At 31.4% G+C, this 21926-nt stretch overlaps 3 protein-coding genes across 7 annotated transcripts; 1 reads left to right on the forward strand and 2 right to left on the reverse strand.

Moving 5' to 3' along the window:
- Positions 1-1183: 1183 nt before the first annotated feature.
- Positions 1184-7687, reverse strand: LOC105199828 (neuroglian). Of its 2 annotated transcripts, none has more exons than XM_026137759.2 (9): positions 7585-7687; positions 6163-6240; positions 5668-6025; positions 4523-4986; positions 3675-4034; positions 3043-3301; positions 2626-2949; positions 2300-2519; positions 1184-2063 (listed from the first exon to the last, which is right to left on the reverse strand). In XM_026137759.2, exons 2-9 carry the CDS (start codon positions 6221-6223, stop codon positions 1902-1904), a joined length of 2208 nt encoding a protein of 735 aa, XP_025993544.2. In that variant the 5' UTR covers positions 6224-6240; positions 7585-7687; the 3' UTR covers positions 1184-1901. The 2 variants fall into 2 exon arrangements, with proteins under 2 accessions (XP_025993544.2, XP_025993543.2); XM_026137758.2 differs by lacking the exon at positions 7585-7687 and adding an exon at positions 6325-7023.
- Positions 7688-11629: 3942 nt separating this feature from the next.
- Positions 11630-13783, forward strand: LOC105199805 (mediator of RNA polymerase II transcription subunit 11). The gene is made up of 3 exons (XM_011167068.3): positions 11630-11993; positions 13089-13229; positions 13437-13783. The coding sequence occupies exons 1-3, from the start codon at positions 11918-11920 to the stop codon at positions 13556-13558; spliced, it is 339 nt and encodes a 112-aa protein (XP_011165370.1). The 5' UTR covers positions 11630-11917; the 3' UTR covers positions 13559-13783.
- A 215-nt stretch (positions 13784-13998) lies between these two features.
- On the reverse strand, positions 13999-21901 carry LOC105199826 (rho guanine nucleotide exchange factor 7). Of its 4 annotated transcripts, none has more exons than XR_005575293.1 (12): positions 21480-21871; positions 21181-21307; positions 20213-20390; positions 19920-20135; positions 19121-19319; positions 18800-19027; positions 18638-18716; positions 17841-17959; positions 15597-15777; positions 15400-15501; positions 15225-15325; positions 13999-14404 (listed from the first exon to the last, which is right to left on the reverse strand). XR_005575293.1 is itself a non-coding variant. In XM_039452273.1 (12 exons), exons 1-12 carry the CDS (start codon positions 21546-21548, stop codon positions 14251-14253), a joined length of 1734 nt encoding a protein of 577 aa, XP_039308207.1. In that variant the 5' UTR covers positions 21549-21870; the 3' UTR covers positions 13999-14250. The 4 variants fall into 4 exon arrangements, 2 of the variants coding, with proteins under 2 accessions (XP_039308207.1, XP_039308206.1); XM_039452273.1 differs by having other exon boundaries at positions 15225-15309; positions 15597-15774; positions 21480-21870; XM_039452272.1 differs by having other exon boundaries at positions 15225-15309; positions 21480-21866.
- Positions 21902-21926: the final 25 nt, after the last annotated feature.

The following is a 21926-nucleotide window of genomic DNA, read 5'->3' on the forward strand; positions in this document are numbered from 1 at the left end:
AGACAAATACAAAATAGATTTTTTTTTAACGCCATGTTGTAGTAAAAATGATCATTTTTGACACTTTTTTAAGAAATCTGACGTGATAGAGCAATTCGCTTACCAGATTCGTGTTCAGCGCGCAAAAGTACATAGGAAATAGTAACTTTTATTTAAACAACAGAAAAGAAGTCTAAAAACGACGCCCTGTGTTATGAGAAGTCACCACTTTCAACCCTTTACATCTGCGGAACCGCGCTTATGATCATCTTAAAATTTCTCTGGGATTAATGTTCCATTATATAATGCTATTTGGCATGAAAAAAAGTTTGGAATTTGAGGTCTAAGAAATGGGCTAAAAAACAAGTTTTTTTGGTGTTACTCTTTCAGAATTTTTCAAAATTTTTATACAATTGTATAACTTTTTGAAAATTTCTTCAATTTTTTATCTTATATAATATTTCAAAATTCATATACATAAAAAATTTTGAGAAAAGACGTAAACTTTCTGAATATTTTTTAAAAGTGTTCCAATTTGTACAAAAGTTATGAAAAAATTTTTTATCAGAAAGTAATTGAGTTTTTACAGGTTATTACTGATTTACAGGTTATTATGACATGACGAATTTCGGAACACTTCTCAGTTAAATTATCAGTTTAATTAAGGAGCTGATAACATCTAAAAAAAAGTAGACTAATACAGTTCAGAATATACCCTTTATTTGATATATATAAATTTTATACAATTTATTTTAATGTGTATGGACATATTTGATACATAAATATACATATGTACTTATACATGAAAAATTTTTTACCAGGAATACAAGAAATAATTTTTTATATTATATTCAGCTGAATATATAAAGATTTTAAACATGTATAATTCTTCGCTGAAATTTATATGTGCATATACATATATTAAGTAACTCAAGTCTAAATCTATGTGACAATTCTTTGAAACGATCGGGATCAACATAGTCGAAATATGTTCACAGTTTATTGATTCACACTCGATTTGTAAATTCGTCAGTTCTCAAAGTTTTATTTATAGTATTCTCACGCAGTCTCTCATTACTGTGCATCTGATTATAAGGTATAGGAGTAAAAATCACTAAACAATGTCGTTATTTAAATCTTTCTCTTTTTTCAACAAACAAATATTTTCTCCTTTTTAACAAACATACAAAATATACTCCTTATATTTTTTCTTTTTATTAAATTCACAAAATTATAAAAACAAATATCTTTATAAAAATTTATCAAATGAATTTAATAAAATTTAATAGCAATTTCGGCGGATACGCACCGATTGCACATTTCAGGATCCAAATGATTATCTGGGACTTGAAATGTGCAATCAGTGTGCCCCAGCCAAAATCATTATGCAAAAAAGATACTCTGTTACTGTAAAAAGCTAAACTTTGATGTTTGGATGTTTATATATAATTCCGTGTCGCGCACGGAGAACTTGAGTTGTGTGTAATAATAGTGTGTACATAATTGGATTTTTATTTTATAATATTTAAATCACTTAATCTAATAAAAAAAATGTATTATAATTACTCTTTTCAATGACAGATCATGCTTTCGGATACAAATTTTGAAGTTACGTCACAGCAGTGATTTTCACTCACAAAAAAACTTTAATGAAATATCTTGGTATTTTTTACAATCGTTTCGCAAGAATGCTAAAACGTTTCGGCTTATTTTTAAATTATCTTCAATGTGCATTGATATAATGTAAATTAAAAATTAGAAACGGAATGTAATTTTCTGATGAAACAAGAATCTTTTAGAATCTAGAGATAAATATTTACAGATAACATGTAAAATATACAGCCTGTTCCTTTTCAATAAACTTGGCTGAATTTCTTGCATTTCAAGCCATTATGTAAAGAAACATTATCTATAAACATTACCTATAAACTAGCCGCTGTCGCATTCTTCTTCGGTTGAACAACTGGCTTTCGCTGCTTTTTTGCCCTCATCTCTACTTCTATAGGGGCACTCTCGCTCATGTAATCTCCGTCAACAGCGACAACCGACATTGTGTAAACTTCACCGCTTCGAAGACCATGAATCTGCAAGATTTAACAATTTTTAATAATCGTACAATTGTTTACCGTTTATCTAGTTTATAATATGGAATGGAACATAATGAGATACAATTAAAATGCAAATTTAACAAATACGTTACTAATTACAATCTAGGCATGCTAATTTGAAACTAAGACATAAGACATAAGATATAAGTTCGTTAAAAACCATATACTTTGTGAAATCCTTATGCATAAATAATATATAATTGTAAACATACCTCAACATAAGTCGATTGAAACTCGGGCATCGTCTCTAAAAATATTGTTTCGCCTTTCAGCTTATACTGGACGAAGAAGTAGCTTCCCGGATTACCGTCCAAATTTGGCAACCAAGTAACTCGTAAGTTTGAGTATCCATTCTCCACTGGTACGATTTCCCACGTAAAGCGTGGGATGTCAGGTCGTTGAGGCGTTCCTGTCTTTCGCTCGATCATATTGCTGCAAAAATACACAAGCAACACATAATGACGTGATAAAATAACGTTTTTTACGTTTTGCAAGTGTTACTAATGTTAAACTTCGTACTTGTAATAGCGACACTTACTGAAAGCCTGAATTGCCGACCTTGGTTGTGGCACGTATAAAAACGCGATATATTGTGTTGGGTGCTAGTGGGGCTAATATGGCACTCGTAGCTTGTGGATCCACAACATGCGGTTTTCTCTCAAGTAAATTTTTCAGCAGTGTGTCGCTCGCAACTTCATAATCAATTATATATCCGGTTAAAATACCGTTTGTTTTTGCGGGCCGCGTCCAGTTTAAAAACAGCGCACTGGATCCCATGTTGAATACTTTGAAATGGCGTACTGGTTCTGGTACTCCTTCCGGCATGTCAAAGCTTAATGTCTCAGACGCAGGACCAGCGTACCTATACAAAACAAACGTTATTTAAAGACAAGGTAATTACAAAAATTAAAATAGGACAATACATAAATAATTGAATAAGTAATATATATATTACCTGCCATTGTAAGCAAGTATTCTTGCGAAATTCTTGCTATATGGAACGAGTCTCGTGATTAAAGCGTGCGTTTTATCTCCACCACGAATATCAATCTCCCGCATTCCCTCCTCGCCGTCTTTGTCCGTCCATGTTTGAATTTTGTACCCCTGCAATTCGCCCCTTACCATTTCCTCGGGTACCGGAGTCCACGACAGCTCAACGGTTGTACGTGATTTTATTTCATTTAGCGTAAAATTATCGGGTGCTTGTAAAGGTACTGAAATAGCAATTTAACATTTTTCCAGCTGCAAAGTCGACATGTTACGTAAATATTGATGTTACTACAATATAATAAGTTTCTACGCACAATGCAGAACTAGTAGATTAGAAAGAGGAATTAGAGTTTTAGAATCAATTTCTTCAATAAATAATATAAATAAATAATAAATTATGTTATTTCTTATACGATACTATTTATGCTCTATATCTTATTTGTATTATCCACTGCGTTACATTTTATCTCTATCACTAATTTCCATTTTGAATATTTATTATTTATTTCTAAAAATGTCTAATGTTGCCTTCATTGTACGCAGAGCTTTAATATATCGTCACAATAGTAAAATAAAGCAATTTTATCAACAAAATACCGTCTTCTCCGGAGTATCCGATAACTTCATCGGCTGGAATTCTACATTCTCCTTTCTCGTTCATCGCAACGACTTTAATTCTGTATTTCTGATAAGTAGGTTGATTTTCCACCACCACTTTATCTTTTTTCCAATCGTGTACATCAATTGTAACCCAGTCTTCACATGGTATATCTCTTCTGTAAAATATCTTGTATTGAAATTTGGGCCCATTATGGTATTCCATCGTCATTCTTTTCCATGATATAACCAAATTTTGCGGTGTTGTACCCTTGCCCATAACATTGCTCGGATTTCCATAAGGGACGTCCGCTTCGGTGTTACAAGCACCGGTGCTGTGTGGTGACGGTAGAGAAGAACCTCAAAAAGCGTCAAAAAGCGACATCAATACGCCAGTTTATAATGTATTTGTTCTAGAGATATATAATAGCTATGATAAATCGTTTTGAAATTCTTAATTAATGTTTTAACTACTTCGCGCTACTATAGTGGCTTCCATCTAAACTAGACGATCGATTTAAGGAAAACCTATAGTAGCTCTGTTTTATTTCAATATTTCTTTATTATGTATTTATATACTATAATGGCGCGTTTCCTAGATATATAATAAAGCAGTGAAATTGACGACAATATCATATAATAATACCATATAATAATATCATTAATATACTATTATAACATTCTATATGATCACGTTATGCGGCTGAGTTATGCGTAAAGCAGTATAGTTCTGGTGTTCAATTCAACTTGGTGAAAAGACTTATATCTGATTTATTATATATATAATGCATTATGTATCATTACAATTTAGTTTAAATAATCTTTTTTAATTTTCAAGAGTTACTCACCAATTTCATTCAACGCAAAGACGTGGAACGTGTAATTAGTCCAAGGTAATGTAGGTATTTCGCATCTCAAAACCGTAGGTGGGATGTACCACATGGAACTATCCCAAGTAGACAGTTTAACTCTATAAGTAGTATTGTATTTAATCATGTAATGCAAAATAGGAGCTCCGTTATCTCCCATAGGTATCCATTCGATCATAGTCGAGTTGAGATTGCACTTCATGCCGACTATTCGTGGTGCATTGGGTGCATCTTGAACCACCAGCGTAGCTTGTGCTCTCACCTCGTCGAGATCAGTGCGGGCGATACACGTATAGACACCGGAATCCAATACAGTTGTATTTTTGATTCTTAGGTAATTGGTAGTTTGTCGAAATCTTCGGTCCATCTTGAAATCTATTGGTTCACCATCTCTCAACCAGTTTATGGTTAGAGGTAGAGTGGGATCAGCAACGGCATTGCACCTAGAACATAAAAAAAGAAGAAAGATTAAGCGCCTCGATTTGTGCGAATATTGTACAATAATAGCATCACGAATTGACGAAAATTTTGAATAATTGCGCTAAGAAGCTATGTTAGAACGAAGCAGTTTTGTTGGATTAACATCTCTAAATAATATTTGTCAAAAATTATAATAGATGAATCTAAATTTCAAAAACCGTTTGATTCTTTATTTAAAATGTTAGACTGCATGTATAATATTTCATACATCAATATTTGTACATTTTAATTTAAGATTAATTGTGCATTTTTGTAAACATTTATTTATACTGTATTTCTAAATACTTTACATGTAACGCAGCTAAAATATTTTTCTTAATTATTAGACAATTTTTTTCCAAGTTAAATTTTGCAAATATGTCACTAAGATGATTTGTTATACTTTCACTAAAACTATTTCAAAATTAATTAAACAAACAATTATTAATATTTTATAAAAAATCAATACTTCTACATCTATTTTCGTAAATGTACTTACATAATTACTGATTATAATTTTTAGACAAGATTTCGTCATATAATTTAATAAAACAATTCTATCAGTGCGAGATTTCCTAATTATACCTCGGGTTACAGATTCACTTTTATTTCTGTCAAGATATATTTGTATTCAATATTTCTTGAAATATCTCATGAAATTTTACCTGAACCTGGCAAAGAAACCTGCTGGTCTCACCCAGTCCTCCGGTTTATCTATTATCTTAGTGTGCTCTTTTACTATCAAACTGGCGGATGCATTCACCTCACCGAATATATTGGAAGCGTAACACGTATAAATACCGGCGTCCAGAAGTGTCACGTTCTCGATCTTTAAATCACCCTCATCTAGAGTCTTGTAACAGCCGCCGGTCAATTCTAGTCCGTTTCTAATCCATTTGACCTCAGGCTTTGGCGCACCAAAAACACGGCACATGATCTGGATGGTTTTGCCTTCGATCGTGGTCAGATTCATGGGCGGTTGCGTGATATTTATTTCACCTTCTACGTTATCCGGGGCACATACTATAATTGAAAATTAAAAAAAAACACAATTTTAATGGAGAGGTTCATAGCCATTTGTAACATAATATGAATAAAGGTTTTCGCTGTCGACCATAATTTGAAGATACGTATTTTGTAGACTATTGATTTATACTCACTTCTGGCTGATGCTCCAAGCACCAGCGTAGAAATAATACAGACGGCAAGTCTTATTGTCATTTCGTATTTTCAAAAAACTGAAACAATAATATTTTTGTTTTACCCGAATGAACCTAATTTCATTGATATTGAAAATGAGGAAGTTACACGTAAGATTGTACCTGTAAATTTCTGCAGAAAAACTGATATTACACACGCGCACGCACGCACGCACGCACGCACGCACACACGCACACACGCGCGCGCACACACACACTCACACACACTGTCTCGCACGCACTTGTTCAAGAAGATTATTTAAAGATTAATATTAAAATATTAATTAAAGCTTTATTTCTTAATTATTCCTTCTTCAGCACAACAAAGGAAGAGCAACGTTGTCACGAATAAAAGCGAATTACAATGACCACTTCAGGAAACACGTAAAGAACGTCTTAGTTTTGTAAAAACACTTCACGATGTAGAGATTCGATAGTCTCCCGATTCACTTGAATTACTACTACATATGTAACAGTTAATTGCTAACGCAGCGTCTTTTTGGAAGTGGAAGGTGTGCGATGCTTTGACTAATATGAACTACTATCAACAACTTCAGATTGGATGACAAGCTGTCGTATCATCACCGACTAATTGTGAAATGATCCTAGTAGCAATTTACTGCAAGACTGCTGCAAATCTTACAGCAAGTGACTTCATGATCTGCTTCCTCATTCTGCTCAAGTCCTCCAATAAATTATGTAAGGCAGATTCTTGCAAAAGGCAGAACTTGCATATATTTGCTGAAAGAATTGCAGCATTTTGTTTACAGACTCCAATTAGCAGGATCTGCTTCAATTAAATTCGATTTCTGCAGCATGTGTATCTGCAAACAGAGTTTATTTGTATGTCATTGCACATATCTTTCTGACAGACTGTCGACAAAACCATATTGAAAATAATCTTTTGCACATCTGGCTCAATTTTGCTGCATTTAACTGCACGCAGATTCTACCAGATTATACTCTGCAAAAATTGTTACTAAGGGAGTGAACTAAAACTATCACGTCGATGACGTGTTGATTACGTAAATATTACTTATATACCAATATTTATGAACTACAAGTATTATATATGTATGTTTCGAAGCATTTGTAGCGTACATACATATATGAATAAAAAAATCAAATTAAAACGACAAAATGGTTGACCAGTCTGAAGCTCCTGTTAGTAATCCATATTAAATAGTTAAGGTTGTCAAGAGAGTGAGGTAGAAAATTGTCTTCTTATAGTTCCACAATTCGTGTATTTTCAAGTGCAATCGCATGTGCTAGCACGTGTAGATGCAAAGTTCTCGTGACATATATGACTCGTGATATAGTAGATTACGCTAAGAAAAAAGTTTCTCTTTCGGAAATTTTTTCCAAAAATTTCTAAACGGTTACCAAATCGTAAACACATCGGACGTTGCTTGACATCTGCGATTTCTGCGAACTGATCCTTAGCGATGATTTGTGAACACTTGTCATATATGTATATAACTGATAGACCAGGGCTACGTCCACTCGACGCTACAAATGCTTCGAAACATTCTTTAATTGGTCAATTTGTAAAATTTATTGTTCCGATTTGTTAATTAAATGCTTCAAAGCATTTGTAGCGCCAAGTGGTCTGCAGCCACGATCAATATACGTTATCGAAAAGATGAAACGTGTATAATGATATCATATTATTTATATAGACATATATAAAATTATAGTTTCTTACTATTTGTACAAATGCAAAATAGCATCTGGGATAACTTTCTTATTATTTGTTTAAATAAAAATGCAACTAGAAAAATGTTAATATGATTCAATAATTAAATTAAATATGAAAAAATTGTTATTAAAAAAACATTTAAAAAAACATTGTTTTCTCGTTGGAATGTAGATTGACATTTCGTCATCCATAGACTTACTTCGTTTATCGATAATATTTATGTTTCTCAACAGTACCGTGTTCAAGAAAGAAAGCTTGGATTCTAAAATCAATTTTTCAAAGTTTTTAAACAATTTTATAACTTTTTAGAAATTTTTTTTAATTTTTTATTTTATATAATATTTTAAAGTTTATATACATGAAAAATTCTGAGAAAAGATATAGATTTTCTGAATATTTTTGAAAACTGTTCCAATTTGTACAAAAATTATGAGAAAAATTTTCATCAGAAAATGGTTAAATTATTTACAGGTTATTAATGATTATGATATATATGACGAGTTCGGATTTTTAGTTAAATTATCAATTTAATTAAGGGACTGCTAACATTTAGAAAAAAAGCAAACTTTTGCTGTTCAGAATATGCTCTTTATTTGATATATATGTATATATAGATTTTATACAATATATTTCAATGTATATGGACATATAGTATTTGATATGTAACTATATATAATTATATATGAAAAATTTTTTACCAAGAATACAAAAAAAAAAGAATTTTTATAGTACATTTGACTGAATATATAAAGATCTTAAACATGTATAATTCTTCGTGGAGATTTACATATATATTATACATATATAAAGTAACTCAACTAATTGTAAGTCTCTGTGACAAATCTTTGAAACGATCGGGATTACCGATCAATTCCAAATCCGATCAATATATAATTGTCCGTAAAATAAGAATTATATAGAGAACTTATTCAATCAATAATGTGAAACACTATATAAACGAAGTGCCTTTAACGGTTATAGCTAGATCTTATATATTGTTACTATTGTTAGTGCTGAATTTATTCGTATAATTTTATATACCTTTTCAAATTCATTAAACTGCACGCCGAATAAATTATCACTCATAATACAGCTATAACTTGAATAAAAATTAGTAATATCACGATTATTAAATTGACAATCAATTTAATAATGAATGATGCTAACTTGCATCTAAATGTGAGAACTCTTTTCCCCCTTAAAAAAATTGTAAGAAACTACTGCAGGAATTGTACTGTAAAGAATTTGTTGCAAAAAATAACACCTTAACCAGATTCGAACCTGAAACTACTTGAATCTCCGGTTTGGATGTCTTTAGACCGGTATTCATAGACCGGTATTCATAGTGATTCTTATATTTAAGATTGTCTTAAGCATCACCTTAAGATATGTCATCAACCAATCAGAGAGCCTTAGCATCTTAAGACGTTACTTAAGACAATCTTGAAATAAGAATCGACTATGAATACCATAGTCCATTCTTATTTCAAGATTGTCCTAAGTAATATCTTAAGACTCTAATACGATTTTTTAATTGGTTATTTAATGACATCTTAAGATAATACTTAATTAAGACAATCTTATAAGTTCAACCGCATTTGCTCGTACATGACTTCAATTATTATGTGTGATTTACAACACAAGTGAGAAATCTTTGTTGTGATTAAATATAAGAATTGACTTATATGAATACCGGCTTTAGAGGAATAAACTCGACCTCTGTGATAATATTTCTTGCAACAATATTAAATTAAAGTTAAATTATTAATAACTTTTGACTTAACTTACAATAGTTAACACTTATTAGTAGCCACCCAAGTAGCACATATGTGTACGTTTCAAAAACGTTTTTTCGAAACGTATTTTATTACCAATTTTTAGAAACGTTTCTCATGCGTTAAAATGTCCATTTAATTAAACGTTAACTGAAACGTTTCTTTTCCGATAAAATAACATTTAAGAAACCATTATAAAAACGTTTTTTTTACGGATAAAAAAATTTTTAAATTTCTAGTTTTTTAAAATTTCTAATTAATTGTCAAAAACAGTTTTCTTAATGTTAAATAAAATAGAAATGTTATTTAAAGTAAAAAAAAATCAAGAATCTTTCTTACCGGGTATTTGTTACGTTTCTACAGTTAAGAAAAAACATAAAAAATACGTTTCTTAAACTATGGTTTCAAAAACGTTTCTGTTTAAACGTTTTTTAAAAGTTCTTTACTGTTATGAAACTATGGATTTAAAAATGTATTTAAAACCAATATGTGCTACGTGAGCATCGTGAGGTCACTCGCGTCCGAGAAAATTTCCCGCCTTTGTATAAAATCCTCAGCAAACGTGAAAACATTTTGAATAAAATAAATCCATTAATTATTTTTTATTATACAGTAAAGTCTCTTTAATTTTGGCCCCCATAATCTTTGCATTCCTTCACACGTACAGTGCGGTGCAATAATTCGAAGAGCCTAGTAGATGGCTGACTTATCGACGTCACAGTCTAACATTTATACAATATAGGGGAAAGTAGGGTTATTGTACGCACTGGGTAATTGTACGCTTCGTGGTTTGGCACCTTCCCGATGAATAGAAATTATATCACGACGATATTTGTAGGCTGAAGGCATTTTTTAAATATATAACCATACGTTATATCATTTAAAAACGTAGTTAATTGAAAAAATAAGAAAAAGTAAAATCATGATTTTTCTTGCGATTTTGGCGTTCAGAAAATAAGGCAATAAGTCCGTATTTTTACTTTAGTCATTTAATTTTGTTATACCTAACAAAAGTACGTTTTTTCCTGCGTTCTTTGAGCTATTGTTTATTAAATTTAATTAAATAGTCATCAAGTAATTGTTTTTTTATCAAAACAAGTTCGCCGTCGACAATTTTACGCATCCATCTTGAAAGGCGTGAGACCACGTGAGATCAACTATAGTGCCACTAGTACAGTGTAGTGCAGTGTAGTGTAGTTAAAAGAATGGGCTATAACCTCATTTTTCCTCCGCGTCCATTTATCCAACCGCACGTACAATTACCCAAGGCCCGAGAAATTTTTTCGTTTAACCACTTGCTTCTTTTTGCTGAATATAGCATTACCAAATAAAAAATTGTTCAATATGACAATACATAATGATAAAAAAATGTTTAAAGTTTCTATTTCTGTACTCGTATCGATTTCAACTTTAAAAATCACTTCACTGCGATAAATTTCCCTTAGGTGCGTGCAATTTACCTACTTTCCCCTATTCTAGACTGTGGCGTCGGTAAGTCAGCCATCTACTAGACTCTTCAAATTATTGCACCGCACTGTACTTTCGTGAACACTAATATCATACCCCTTCCTTTTACAGAATTCCCTCACCACAACACGAGTCTACTAATCACCGTGTACTTGCGCTAGCAAAGTACACGGTGATTGGTAGACTCGTGTTGTGATAAGGGTATTCTATAACTTTGGCATTCTGCTCTTATCGCCTCATCGCTGCATCGGCCAGAATTAAGAAGACTATACTGTAGTGCTTATATTATAGTGATTATACAATAAATGTGTAGATTTTTAATATTTCTATTATTGTTATTATTACATACAAATTATGATCTTTTTTCCTTTTAAATATGATTTTTTATTTTTGTTTATTTGTTCCATTTTCTCCATTTTTATTTTCTGCAGTTCAGCTAAAAAGAACAAATATCTCTCAATTGATACGCATGCGTAGAAACTCTCACAATACCGGTTGAGGGCTGACAGAGGACTCTAGTATATGTTCTGTGGTTGATTCTTTAATCAATTCTTTTTAACTCTAACCTACACTAATCGACACAAACCGAGATTCTGCGATTTGATATTTGTTTATCATTACTCGGTATCATTCAATGTTTAATAATATTTCTCAATACTTTTTTACTGCGATCACAGAAATTGGCCTGAGTGAGATTCATTGAAGAGTGTTCAATAGATGTATCACTCGAATACCCTGATTCTTAAATAGCTGCTGGTACAAAATAAGTATCACGATGACACCGCCGATGGAAAGAATTCAGATTTTGGAGACCATCGAGAAAGACATTATAGTGTGTTTGCAAAGTGCAGGTAATTATCAAACTTTTTTATGATTTATGTAAGCCCATTTTTACAATATATAGTTATACAAAAAGTTAGGTTAATTTAAGCTTAAAAATTAAAACTCATTTTTTCATGATAGTCATTTCTATGCTTAGCTGAAATAGAACAATATATATCGATCATATAGTGGACAATCAGTTCTTTAGTCTCAGTTTAGCAAGAGTAGACACATCTGTTAGTACATAATATTCACATGTCTATAGCATCATCTCTTGTTGAATACAACCCTTTATTTTGTTCTTGCTTGTCATCAAATGAGCCAAGTTTCCACTCCATAGAGGAATATGAAAAAAAAACTAAAGCTTCTTTGTTTCATTTGGGAACAGTTTTCTGCATATATACAATCCCAAGTAGATGAAGTCATCTACAAAGTTTATGTTTTGGATGGAGTGATTGTTTAAGACTCTGCTGGCTCGGTCCACTATCGTGTATATATATACACACAGACACACACAATCTTTAGCTTATTTAATTATAACCTTATAAAAGAGTATTAGTTTCAAGTTATAATTATCCCAATCTTTTCGTTACTGCAGAAAAAAAGAACATTTTAAACAGATAAAATTTGCTTTCATGAAAGAATTTTGTAAATTTATCAAGAAAAATATATTGTCATTATTCAATAATAATTTTTATAAGTTGAAAGAAACAAATATCACATAAGAAAATAAAAATTTTTTAATACTATTAAAACAGCAATGTTGGGCTCTTTAGATCTCTATTATAATATTCAAATATATGTATATTATAATATACAAATATATATTTTACTGAAATTTAAGATTATCAAATTCTTCAAAGATCAATTATATATAAAAAAGATAGCTTATGTATGATAATTTATGTACATTTGTTAAATAAAATTATTAGATTTAATTTGATGTTTTCTTCTGTGCGTATATTGTAAAAATGGGTCTTGATACAAGTTTTTTGCATGTTGAATACATGTATTTGCATAACAAATGTTGCAAAATGTGACTGAATACACAAAGACATAAATGTTTGAAACAAAAGATATTTGATATTGAAGACGCATGTGTGATTAAGCTTTATGTTGTGCAGGACAAGCTTGTATGGAATTGGGCAAAGAGAAATCAAGCTTGAAACAGGCGGAGTCACAAACGCATCAGTTTTTGAAAACCTTAGGACAATTGGAGTCTAAATTAAGTGAACAAATTAATTATCTCACACAAGTTTCTACTGGTACATATACTTATTTACAATATTCCCCCTTTTCAACATACATTTCTAATAGCGAATATAATCGATATCCTATTACGACTGCAATGTATGTCAACATTTTGATGCCACCTCTATATTCCACTTTCCCCTCTTCTCTCCCTTATCTTAAAAACTGTAAAAAAAATGTGAAAACTGTGAAAAATAACGTTTTTACAACATTTTTTACAGGTCAGCCACACGAAGGTTCCGGATATGCGAGTCAAAAGGTACTGCAAATGGCATGGCACAGATTGGAGCATGCACGAAGTAGAGTTAACGAATTGGAACGTATAAAGAACAAGATGCGATAATTACATAATTTTTCCCGATCCAAGATTATATATTGCTTTGTAAAGATGAGTAATATTACATTAATGTTGCTCCCGGCGACCCAATTGATAATAATAAATTTGTATACTTTTGTCAATTAAAACTTCTTATCATCCTGTTTACATTGTGACAATTATTGCAATCAGTGTTGTGTGTCAAGTTATAAATATTTATAATAAAAAATTATAAATACTATTCCTAAAAAATGCTAATATCTTCCTTTTTTAAAAATTTCTTTTCTATCTTTCCAAAACATTCTCTCTTCTGTTATAATATTAACAATTCAAATTTGAAGGACAAATTGAGTCCTCTAACCTAACAACTCTGATTGCAATATATCTAACATTTGTAACTTTTCACTATAAACTATATATAAAGATGGTATTTTAGGACCAATGTGAATCTTGTAATAATAAGACCATTTTTGTGTGTGAGTATCTTTCTTATTGCAGAATGTATGCTAAAAAAATACATAAATAATTTCTTCACATAAATATGCAAAGAATCTCTATCTTATGTATATCATAAAAATATTAAACTTTATGAAAACATTCCAACAACACGCGACATATATATTGCGTTTTATGATTAACTTGCACGTATGAAATCAACATTGTGAAAAATTTATTTTTTGAACACTCTTTTTGTGATTCTTTTTGTGTTATCGTCATCCTTATCCATCTATAACTCCCATACTGCGTTTTACTGTGGCAGCTAATGAGAGTCGCGATCTTCTCTCCTCATCCAATTGTTTTGTTAATAGCGACATTTGCGATTGTAAATCAGTCATTTGATTCTTTAAGGTTTTAACCGTTTCCGATAATGCCCTGCACATAAAAAGTGTAAGTATTAATACATACACATATAATATCATGTTATACATTATTATTAATTTCTGATAAAACTGATATCAATATATCGTCTAATTTCTAAGCTTATATAGCATAATAATGGTAAAAGTAAGCATTAAAAGAAAAAATTTAATTTCTCCACTTTTTCTCCGCCAATTTAACTAATAATTAACATGACGATAAAATATTTTTGATACAAATTAATACTCTTGGCTCCTCACGCGGCCATATTGAAGTCGTGACGTCATAAATAAGGAATATGTAACACCTAAGTTTCTGATGAGGCATTTGTAAATAAAGAGAATTTGAATAAAACAGAATAATGGGATCGCTTTAAAACGCTTGTAAAAATAAATCTTATTTATCCCTTTCCACCTAACAGTTAATAAGTAATCGTAAAAAGCATGTAAAATGAAACCAAACAAGAAAGCACAAATATCTATTGAAAAGAGTAAAAAACATGCTTTTATGTATAAAATTTAAAGAAACTTTACTTGCGCTCCGTTTTTATGAATTTGGTAAATATGAAACAAGTCATATTTTCACAATAAAACACACAATAACGAAATAACATACAAGGCAAAATTTTATCATCAACATGTCACATTTCACCCTATTAGTTCTAATTTTTTTCGCAATACTACGTCACAACCATTAACGCGGAGTTCTTAGTTGAGAAGTCAGGAGCCTTAATGCAATTTTTTATTTTTATAAAAATAATTAAATAATTTTTACTGTAAACATTTATTGTAAAGAAAAAGAATTGTGTATATTTTTTCAAAATTGGTATACTTGCCTGTCATTACAAGATTCCCAGTTGCTTCTATTATGTGTCAACGATATTCTATCACGTGATTTTTGTGACTCATAATCTAGCATTGCTGAAAAAAAATATTACTTTTTTATGATATAAAAACATTTCAAAAAATTTTAATAATTGTCAACATTATTAGACAAATTTAGAAACTTACAATTAGATTCTCCAGAATGTACAGTAAATCTAGCATTGACAGAAAGACAATAACCTTCTATTACTTTCAATATAATCGCATCTTCTTCAAACTGTCGCTCATCTATAATATAGAACACGCAATTGAAAACAAATTGAAAAATTTGGTTACATAGTTCAAATAATTTACTTAAATGTTTAGTATTAAAACCATCTTACTGCATGATCGTGATGGGCGTGACGTATCTGTAGTAGTTTCTATTTTTCCACAGTTCTTAAGAGAATATAAGGGAGGAGCGGGCCTTAATGATGCAATACTCCAAGGTGTCTTAATTCCTGGAGATGTACAATGCTCCATTGCCGGTCGTTGGTGCTTTCCGTTCGGTTGATTGTTTGTCTGCTAAATATATAACATTATTTGTAATATTTCAATATCAGTAGCATAAAAAGATCATTTCTATTGTATCCATGCACGGACCAAAAATTTTTTTGTTAGAATGTAATATATTATGAAATTTATATACATATATGTATTTGTTTTGCAGGGTTCTTTAACTCTATTTAATCTTTTTAACTCTAATTGATAATCGCTCTAAAATTTTCGTAATTAGTATTTGCATGTCCAGTGTATCTGCAACAAAACTAAATTAATATATCATTACTTAAATTAATATAATTCATAGATTTTTTCATTTTAAAATTCAAAATGAGTTTGAGGTATAACACTATGTAACTTAAAATGGTGTAAAATTGTGTAATACATTTGTTATATATAATTTTTCACAATGCTATCTGGAAAATTAGCGAGTAATTGAAAAAATATGTAGATTCACTGGATCCATCAATACCAATTAGGATTAATAAAACTAATTTTTAATATAAAAATACAAGATAAAAAAAGAAATACTATAATTATATTATTCTAGAGTGCACGCCCTACCATGAAGCTGTGTCTATTCAAAATCAAGCAAACTAGAATCTTTTGCGAAGTGAATGGCGACGGTGATAAAATAAAGACATACGCACAAAACTTTGTGATGTTTCTCGAGACTATTCTATAATGTATAATGTAGTGTGTTAGTAAAGCGACAGCTTACTTCACACAACATGGCTGTGAAATAAGAGCATACGACTTGATAGAAAATGATAATTAGTAAAAACACCAGCATGGTTAAAAAAACTGAAATGATCAAAGAAACAGCCATGCCATGGAAGCTTGCCTTGTTCTGCGCATCCAAATATCGGGATAGACTTCTTGAGCCACCAATGAGCGTACAATCCAGATGAATACACTTGATTTGTTGGCTCGTCATGTTCCTCCATAATTGGCTGAATTGGACGCACTGCGCGTCTCCCAATTTTCTTAATTACGCATTGATGCGCATATGGTATCGGTTGTGTATATCTTTTTCCTTGTACATTTTCGTAATTCATCAGAGGATGAATTAATACAGTCTCTTGAACTTTCCTCTCGCTATTATTGGAATCGTCGTTAGCATCGCTACCGACATCATTAGGTCTCGCGAAGCTTGCACACTCGTCAATATTTTTGGACGAAGCCTGCGAGTGAGCGCTGTCTCGAGGCGTAGAACCAAATGGCGAAGTGCAAATACACTGATGCTCGAACTTATTCTCATCATTATCGCTTTCGCTATGAGACGTTCTTACGGGATCTGTATATTTGGTATGACTAGACGTATACGATTTGTAACAGGAATTAATTTCAGATGAATGTAAGTGATAACTCTCGGCCATTCCCGAATCCGAAGATCGTAAGCTAATATTTGCGCATGTTTCTCGAAATTCTTTCCCGACGCTATCGCAATTATCGTTCTGAGCGGAAGTCATGGAATATCGAACTGGGATGTCCAAGTTTTTTGGATAAAATTCCTCAATCGCTCTCAAATATTTATAGTTCACAGTCAGATCGTTGCGATCTTCGTCATGTAGATTTTCCAAATGCTCCCGACAAAATTTATTGCGTACTTGAAGATTCGACGTATACGATTTACTTGACGCGAGCGGAACGTTTGGCAGGACGTGACTCATTGTAGCACCGACAGGTAAACTCTTACTAGTCTCGAAGGTACATCGATTGTCGCAATCAACTCTCGGTGCGAAATTCGTGAGTGAGGAAGTGCTGGTTATTCCAACAGTACTAAGATCAGTATTATCAATTACATATCTAACGTCCAGTATTAATGAGGATTTACGCAATACTCGCGGCTCTTCTTGCACATTACTTTTCATAGATGTTTCTGACTCTGATCCTTCGCTCATATGAGTAGGAAAAATAGTATAGGTCACATTGCACTTTCTCATTTTTACGTTACTTAAATCTGGCCTCAGGACGTATTGAATATATAATAACTTCTTCATTAATTCAGGATATATGACTTTTCTCCTCACGAGCTTCGCAAAGTATCTCGAGAGTCGAGCGTATGGAGGATGATGGCAACTCACACGAGGCACGGTTGGCGATTTCAGGAGGTTAGTGCACTGTTCCTGAATTAAAAGATCGATCCAACGCTGTCTCTCCTCCTTTGTAGTACACAGCACGACGATGCTTTCAATCATAGGCCCTTAAAGTATTTTTATTATTTAATTATATAATTATTTTAAGCAACTGTCAAATAGAAAAACATTAGTATCAGATTAAATCTATTATATTTTATTTAACAATCATTGTTTTATATATATATATATATATATATATATGTGTGTATGTATATACATATGTATATATAGGTAAGAATATAATATAAATATAAATATAAGAAACAATGATAATCTTGCTTATATATAATTTTCTTCAAAAAAATTTAATAATCTTAAATTTTACAATAAAATATTTTTGTTTCCATATATTATAATCATCTAAAGAGCACAATATGATTTTTTTGATAATAAAAGTATTAAAAAAATTCCAATTTTTGATACTGGATTTGGAGATATTATTAATATTTTATGCAATATTTTTTCCTCTCAATTCATAAAAATTATTACTGAATAATGAGAACATATTTTTCTTTATGAAATTATTCAAAAATCTTCGTGTAAACAAGTTATGTCTATTTAACGCTGTATAATCTTGTATTTAGCATTTCAAAAATAAAGATATTCTCAAAACAAGAATGTTCTTTTCTGATTTGAAAACAAAGAATGTATCTATTAATACATTTCTTTGTGCCTCAAAAAACGCTTTTTATTTTTGTGCAAGACAGAAACAATAAACATATAATAAAATGTTGATATCATACCAGTGATCTCCAGAGCATTTCTTATTTCATCCGTATCTTCCATTCCAGTTACATTAATGCCAGTTAATGGAAGTTTTCCCTATATAAATAATTACAAAATAAATTAAAATCTTGATATACTTAAATTTTATTTCCAAAGCAATGTGATGTTTCCAAATCTACCTCGTAAATGAAGGAACTCATTCTAGTACTGGTACTAAGTACCAGCAATGTGGTAGGAAATAAAACAAAATATCTATCTCTGCGATCTACACCAGTCGCTAAAGTCACAGATCCAACGTGAATAATTTCGCCTAGTGAATTTAATTCTTCGCCTTCCCAACCTTTAATACCGCTAGTTAATATTTGAAGCGCTAATTCACGCTGCTTACGTATAGAAGCGCAGTGATCCTACGAGTAGAATGAATCACGATAAGCAAATTTAAATCAACCACTGATAACATTTTTTTAATACACATAAATAAAAGCGTAGATAAATTATACCGTAATTTCCCTATATACTGTTATGCTACGTTGAGTATCTCCTCTGTCAGGATGATTTTTTTCGGTGTATCTTTCTAATTCTTGAAGCATAGCAGAATACTTATCCAACCTTCGGAACGGCTTGCTAAGGCCAGTGGTTAATACTAATATACCAGGCGATATCGCTCCAGTGCGCTCCATAAATTCATTTAATTCATCTCTAAAATAATAATATGTAAATTATATATTTGCAAGAGATTATCTATTTTCAAGAATTATAATTATATGCTTCAATAACATTATATATTTTCTAGTGGGATACTGAATCAAAGTCATTTGTTAAGTTTTACAAGTGTATGTTTCAAGAACATAAAGACTTATCTTTTGATCACATTAATACATTATTCTTTATTCGAACAGGAGCATATTCAAAGATAAACAAGTACTTTTTCTCGAAAAACTAGTATTGTACTTGATTTTTTTTAAGTTTGAAATTAGTTCACAATATATATATATATATATATATATATATATATATATATATATATATAAATCAGCATAAAAGTCTTTTAATAAAAATCTCACTTATCAAATTTATTAGAAGGCTTAAAAACTACTCTGTGTAACATTAGAAATTTTGAAAAATATTGTGCTAGAAACAAAATATCTAAAACGTGAATTAAACTCCAATTAACTAGCCATAAATCACAATATTGCATTGATTCTTAAACAAACAGAAACCTTTGAGTTTCATATTGAAAGCCAAAATGTGATCTGTAGTATAGCACCATAGAAAAAGATATATGTTCTAGATACTTACCTGTATCTATCCAATATGCAAACAGCTTGCGGATGATTGTTACAATATGTAGTATGAATGGATTTTAGCCTTGGTGCAATTGTTAGAAAGAGATTCCCTACTCTTGCAGAGAGTCCTTGCAAAATAGTTCCTTCCAAATTTGCTAATAAACACTGATGAGTCTCCAAGATCTCATGTATGTTACCAAGTAGCTGTTTATATTCATCTTTCTTCAATCTATAAATAATTGCATATTTCTATTATATGATATGTATTGTTTTTCATGTATTCTTATTAAGCAACATGGCATTTACATATTTGATGTCTCAAGAGGTTGTAAAAAATTATTCACTAGTCCTTGCAGCTCGGCTACATTTACTCTTTCAGAATCAACAATGTCCTTTAGCACTATATCACGATTGAGCTTTTGATGTGCAGGTGACTCCAGTGGACTCCTTTCTGGAGACGTCTTAATTGACGTATGGTTACCATCTATATGTATATAAAAACATATAATATATTTATTATTATTTATTATTAAAATATAGAAAATATAAATATATTAAAATATATAAAATATTAAAAAATCTAGATGTAAAGAATAATATGCTGAAGAAATTAGGTATAAAATAGAAAAAGAAATAAAGAAATAAAGAAAAAAATGAATAGGATAAGAAAGGAGTTTGCTCTAACACTGACAAATAATAAAACAAAAAAAAATAATTTGACAAATTTGACAATTTTAATAACCAAACCATCATACTAGTATAAAGACTGGACACTGACTTTCTTAATAAAAGAACACTTATTGATTAGAATGTTCCATTTAAATTTCCATTTGGAACTGATGAAGATTCTGTGAGTCAAAACTGCTCTACATAATTACTAAGAATAAAGTTAAGAACTTCCAGATAACATCCATAATTATTGCTCAGGCCTTTATTTCATTATTAATGTTTAGGATAAAGAATCTTTGGCAATATTGTAACAATGTGATAAGAAAATATAGCTAAAGGTATATTAAAGAATATGTTAATAAGCTAATAAAATAACGAAAGACTATAAATAGGAACTGAGTGGATAGATGATAAATATTAATTAGACATTAAGTTTAAGACGGATGTGTAGAAACATTTATAAACCAAGACCCTGTTCGCATAAAAGCTGTAGTAAATAAATTCCATTTTTTTCTATGCTAGAATATTGATAAAAGATTGTAAATACATCAAATTGTACACTGTTTAAGGTGTTCAAATTTAAACATATTCAAAATCTATTGTACCTGGAACCCTGTACTCCTTGACATAATTTGAAGGAAACCAACCAGTCTTATCATGCAATGTGCCCTCCCACCAGCCTTCATCGTCCACCTGAGTTATCATTATTACATCTCCTTTCTTGAAGCACAACTGTGGGAAGAACCAAAACACTGCGTATACATCAGGAGAGACACACACACACACACACACATATACATGAATGCATTTTTAGAAACTATGACAACATCATTCTAGGAATGTGATATTTAGAATGCTTTACGGTAGAGGGAGAAAGAGAAAAGAGGAGAAAAATACCACATACTTCATCGTTATTCTTCCCTTTGAAAGAGAAAAGTGCCGTGACAAATTTCGGCGCGTCAGGCTTCGACATAACTCTCGACTATTTGTTAACCGTGAGCCGTGGAAAAATGCAGGAAGGCTAATTCCGAGGTAGCATCCTCGCGCATCTCTCTCACTGGGATCAATCACCCAGCGTTCAAACACATATCTCACGGAGCAGTCCCTCGTGACGCGAAAAAAATCACTTGTAGCGACTTGCGAGCGCGGCCGTAGCTCCTACCAGCTCCTACTTTTAAGGAAATTCGCTGCGTCGGAGCACCCGGAGCCCGGAGGCCACCCTCGTCACATGTTCCAGCAACACACTCCCACGCCTGTCACTGAAGAGGCTCGTCGCGCGCCCGCATGCACGAGGCACGATTATGGTAGCATGACTATACGATGCGTAGTGACACACACATACACACACAAG

This window comes from Solenopsis invicta, chromosome 7 (assembly GCF_016802725.1).
Source record: "Solenopsis invicta isolate M01_SB chromosome 7, UNIL_Sinv_3.0, whole genome shotgun sequence".
NCBI lineage: Eukaryota > Metazoa > Arthropoda > Insecta > Hymenoptera > Formicidae > Solenopsis > Solenopsis invicta.

Coding starts and splice junctions, on each gene's coding strand:
- LOC105199828 (XM_026137759.2), bottom strand. CDS start 6,223: ATGACAATAAGACTTGCCGTCTGTATTATTTCTACGCTGGTGCTTGGA. Junction 4,035..4,522: donor CTTTGCGTTGAATGAAATTG/GTGAGTAACTCT, acceptor ACGCTTTTTGAG/GTTCTTCTCTACCGTCACCA. Junction 3,302..3,674: donor CGGATACTCCGGAGAAGACG/GTATTTTGTTGA, acceptor TTGCTATTTCAG/TACCTTTACAAGCACCCGAT.
- LOC105199805 (XM_011167068.3), top strand. CDS start 11,918: ATGACACCGCCGATGGAAAGAATTCAGATTTTGGAGACCATCGAGAAA. Junction 11,994..13,088: donor AGTGTGTTTGCAAAGTGCAG/GTAATTATCAAA, acceptor TATGTTGTGCAG/GACAAGCTTGTATGGAATTG. Junction 13,230..13,436: donor TCTCACACAAGTTTCTACTG/GTACATATACTT, acceptor CATTTTTTACAG/GTCAGCCACACGAAGGTTCC.
- LOC105199826 (XM_039452272.1), bottom strand. CDS start 21,548: ATGTCGAAGCCTGACGCGCCGAAATTTGTCACGGCACTTTTCTCTTTC. Junction 18,717..18,799: donor TGAGTTCCTTCATTTACGAG/GTAGATTTGGAA, acceptor TTATTTATATAG/GGAAAACTTCCATTAACTGG. Junction 17,960..18,637: donor AAATGCTCTGGAGATCACTG/GTATGATATCAA, acceptor AAATACTTTAAG/GGCCTATGATTGAAAGCATC.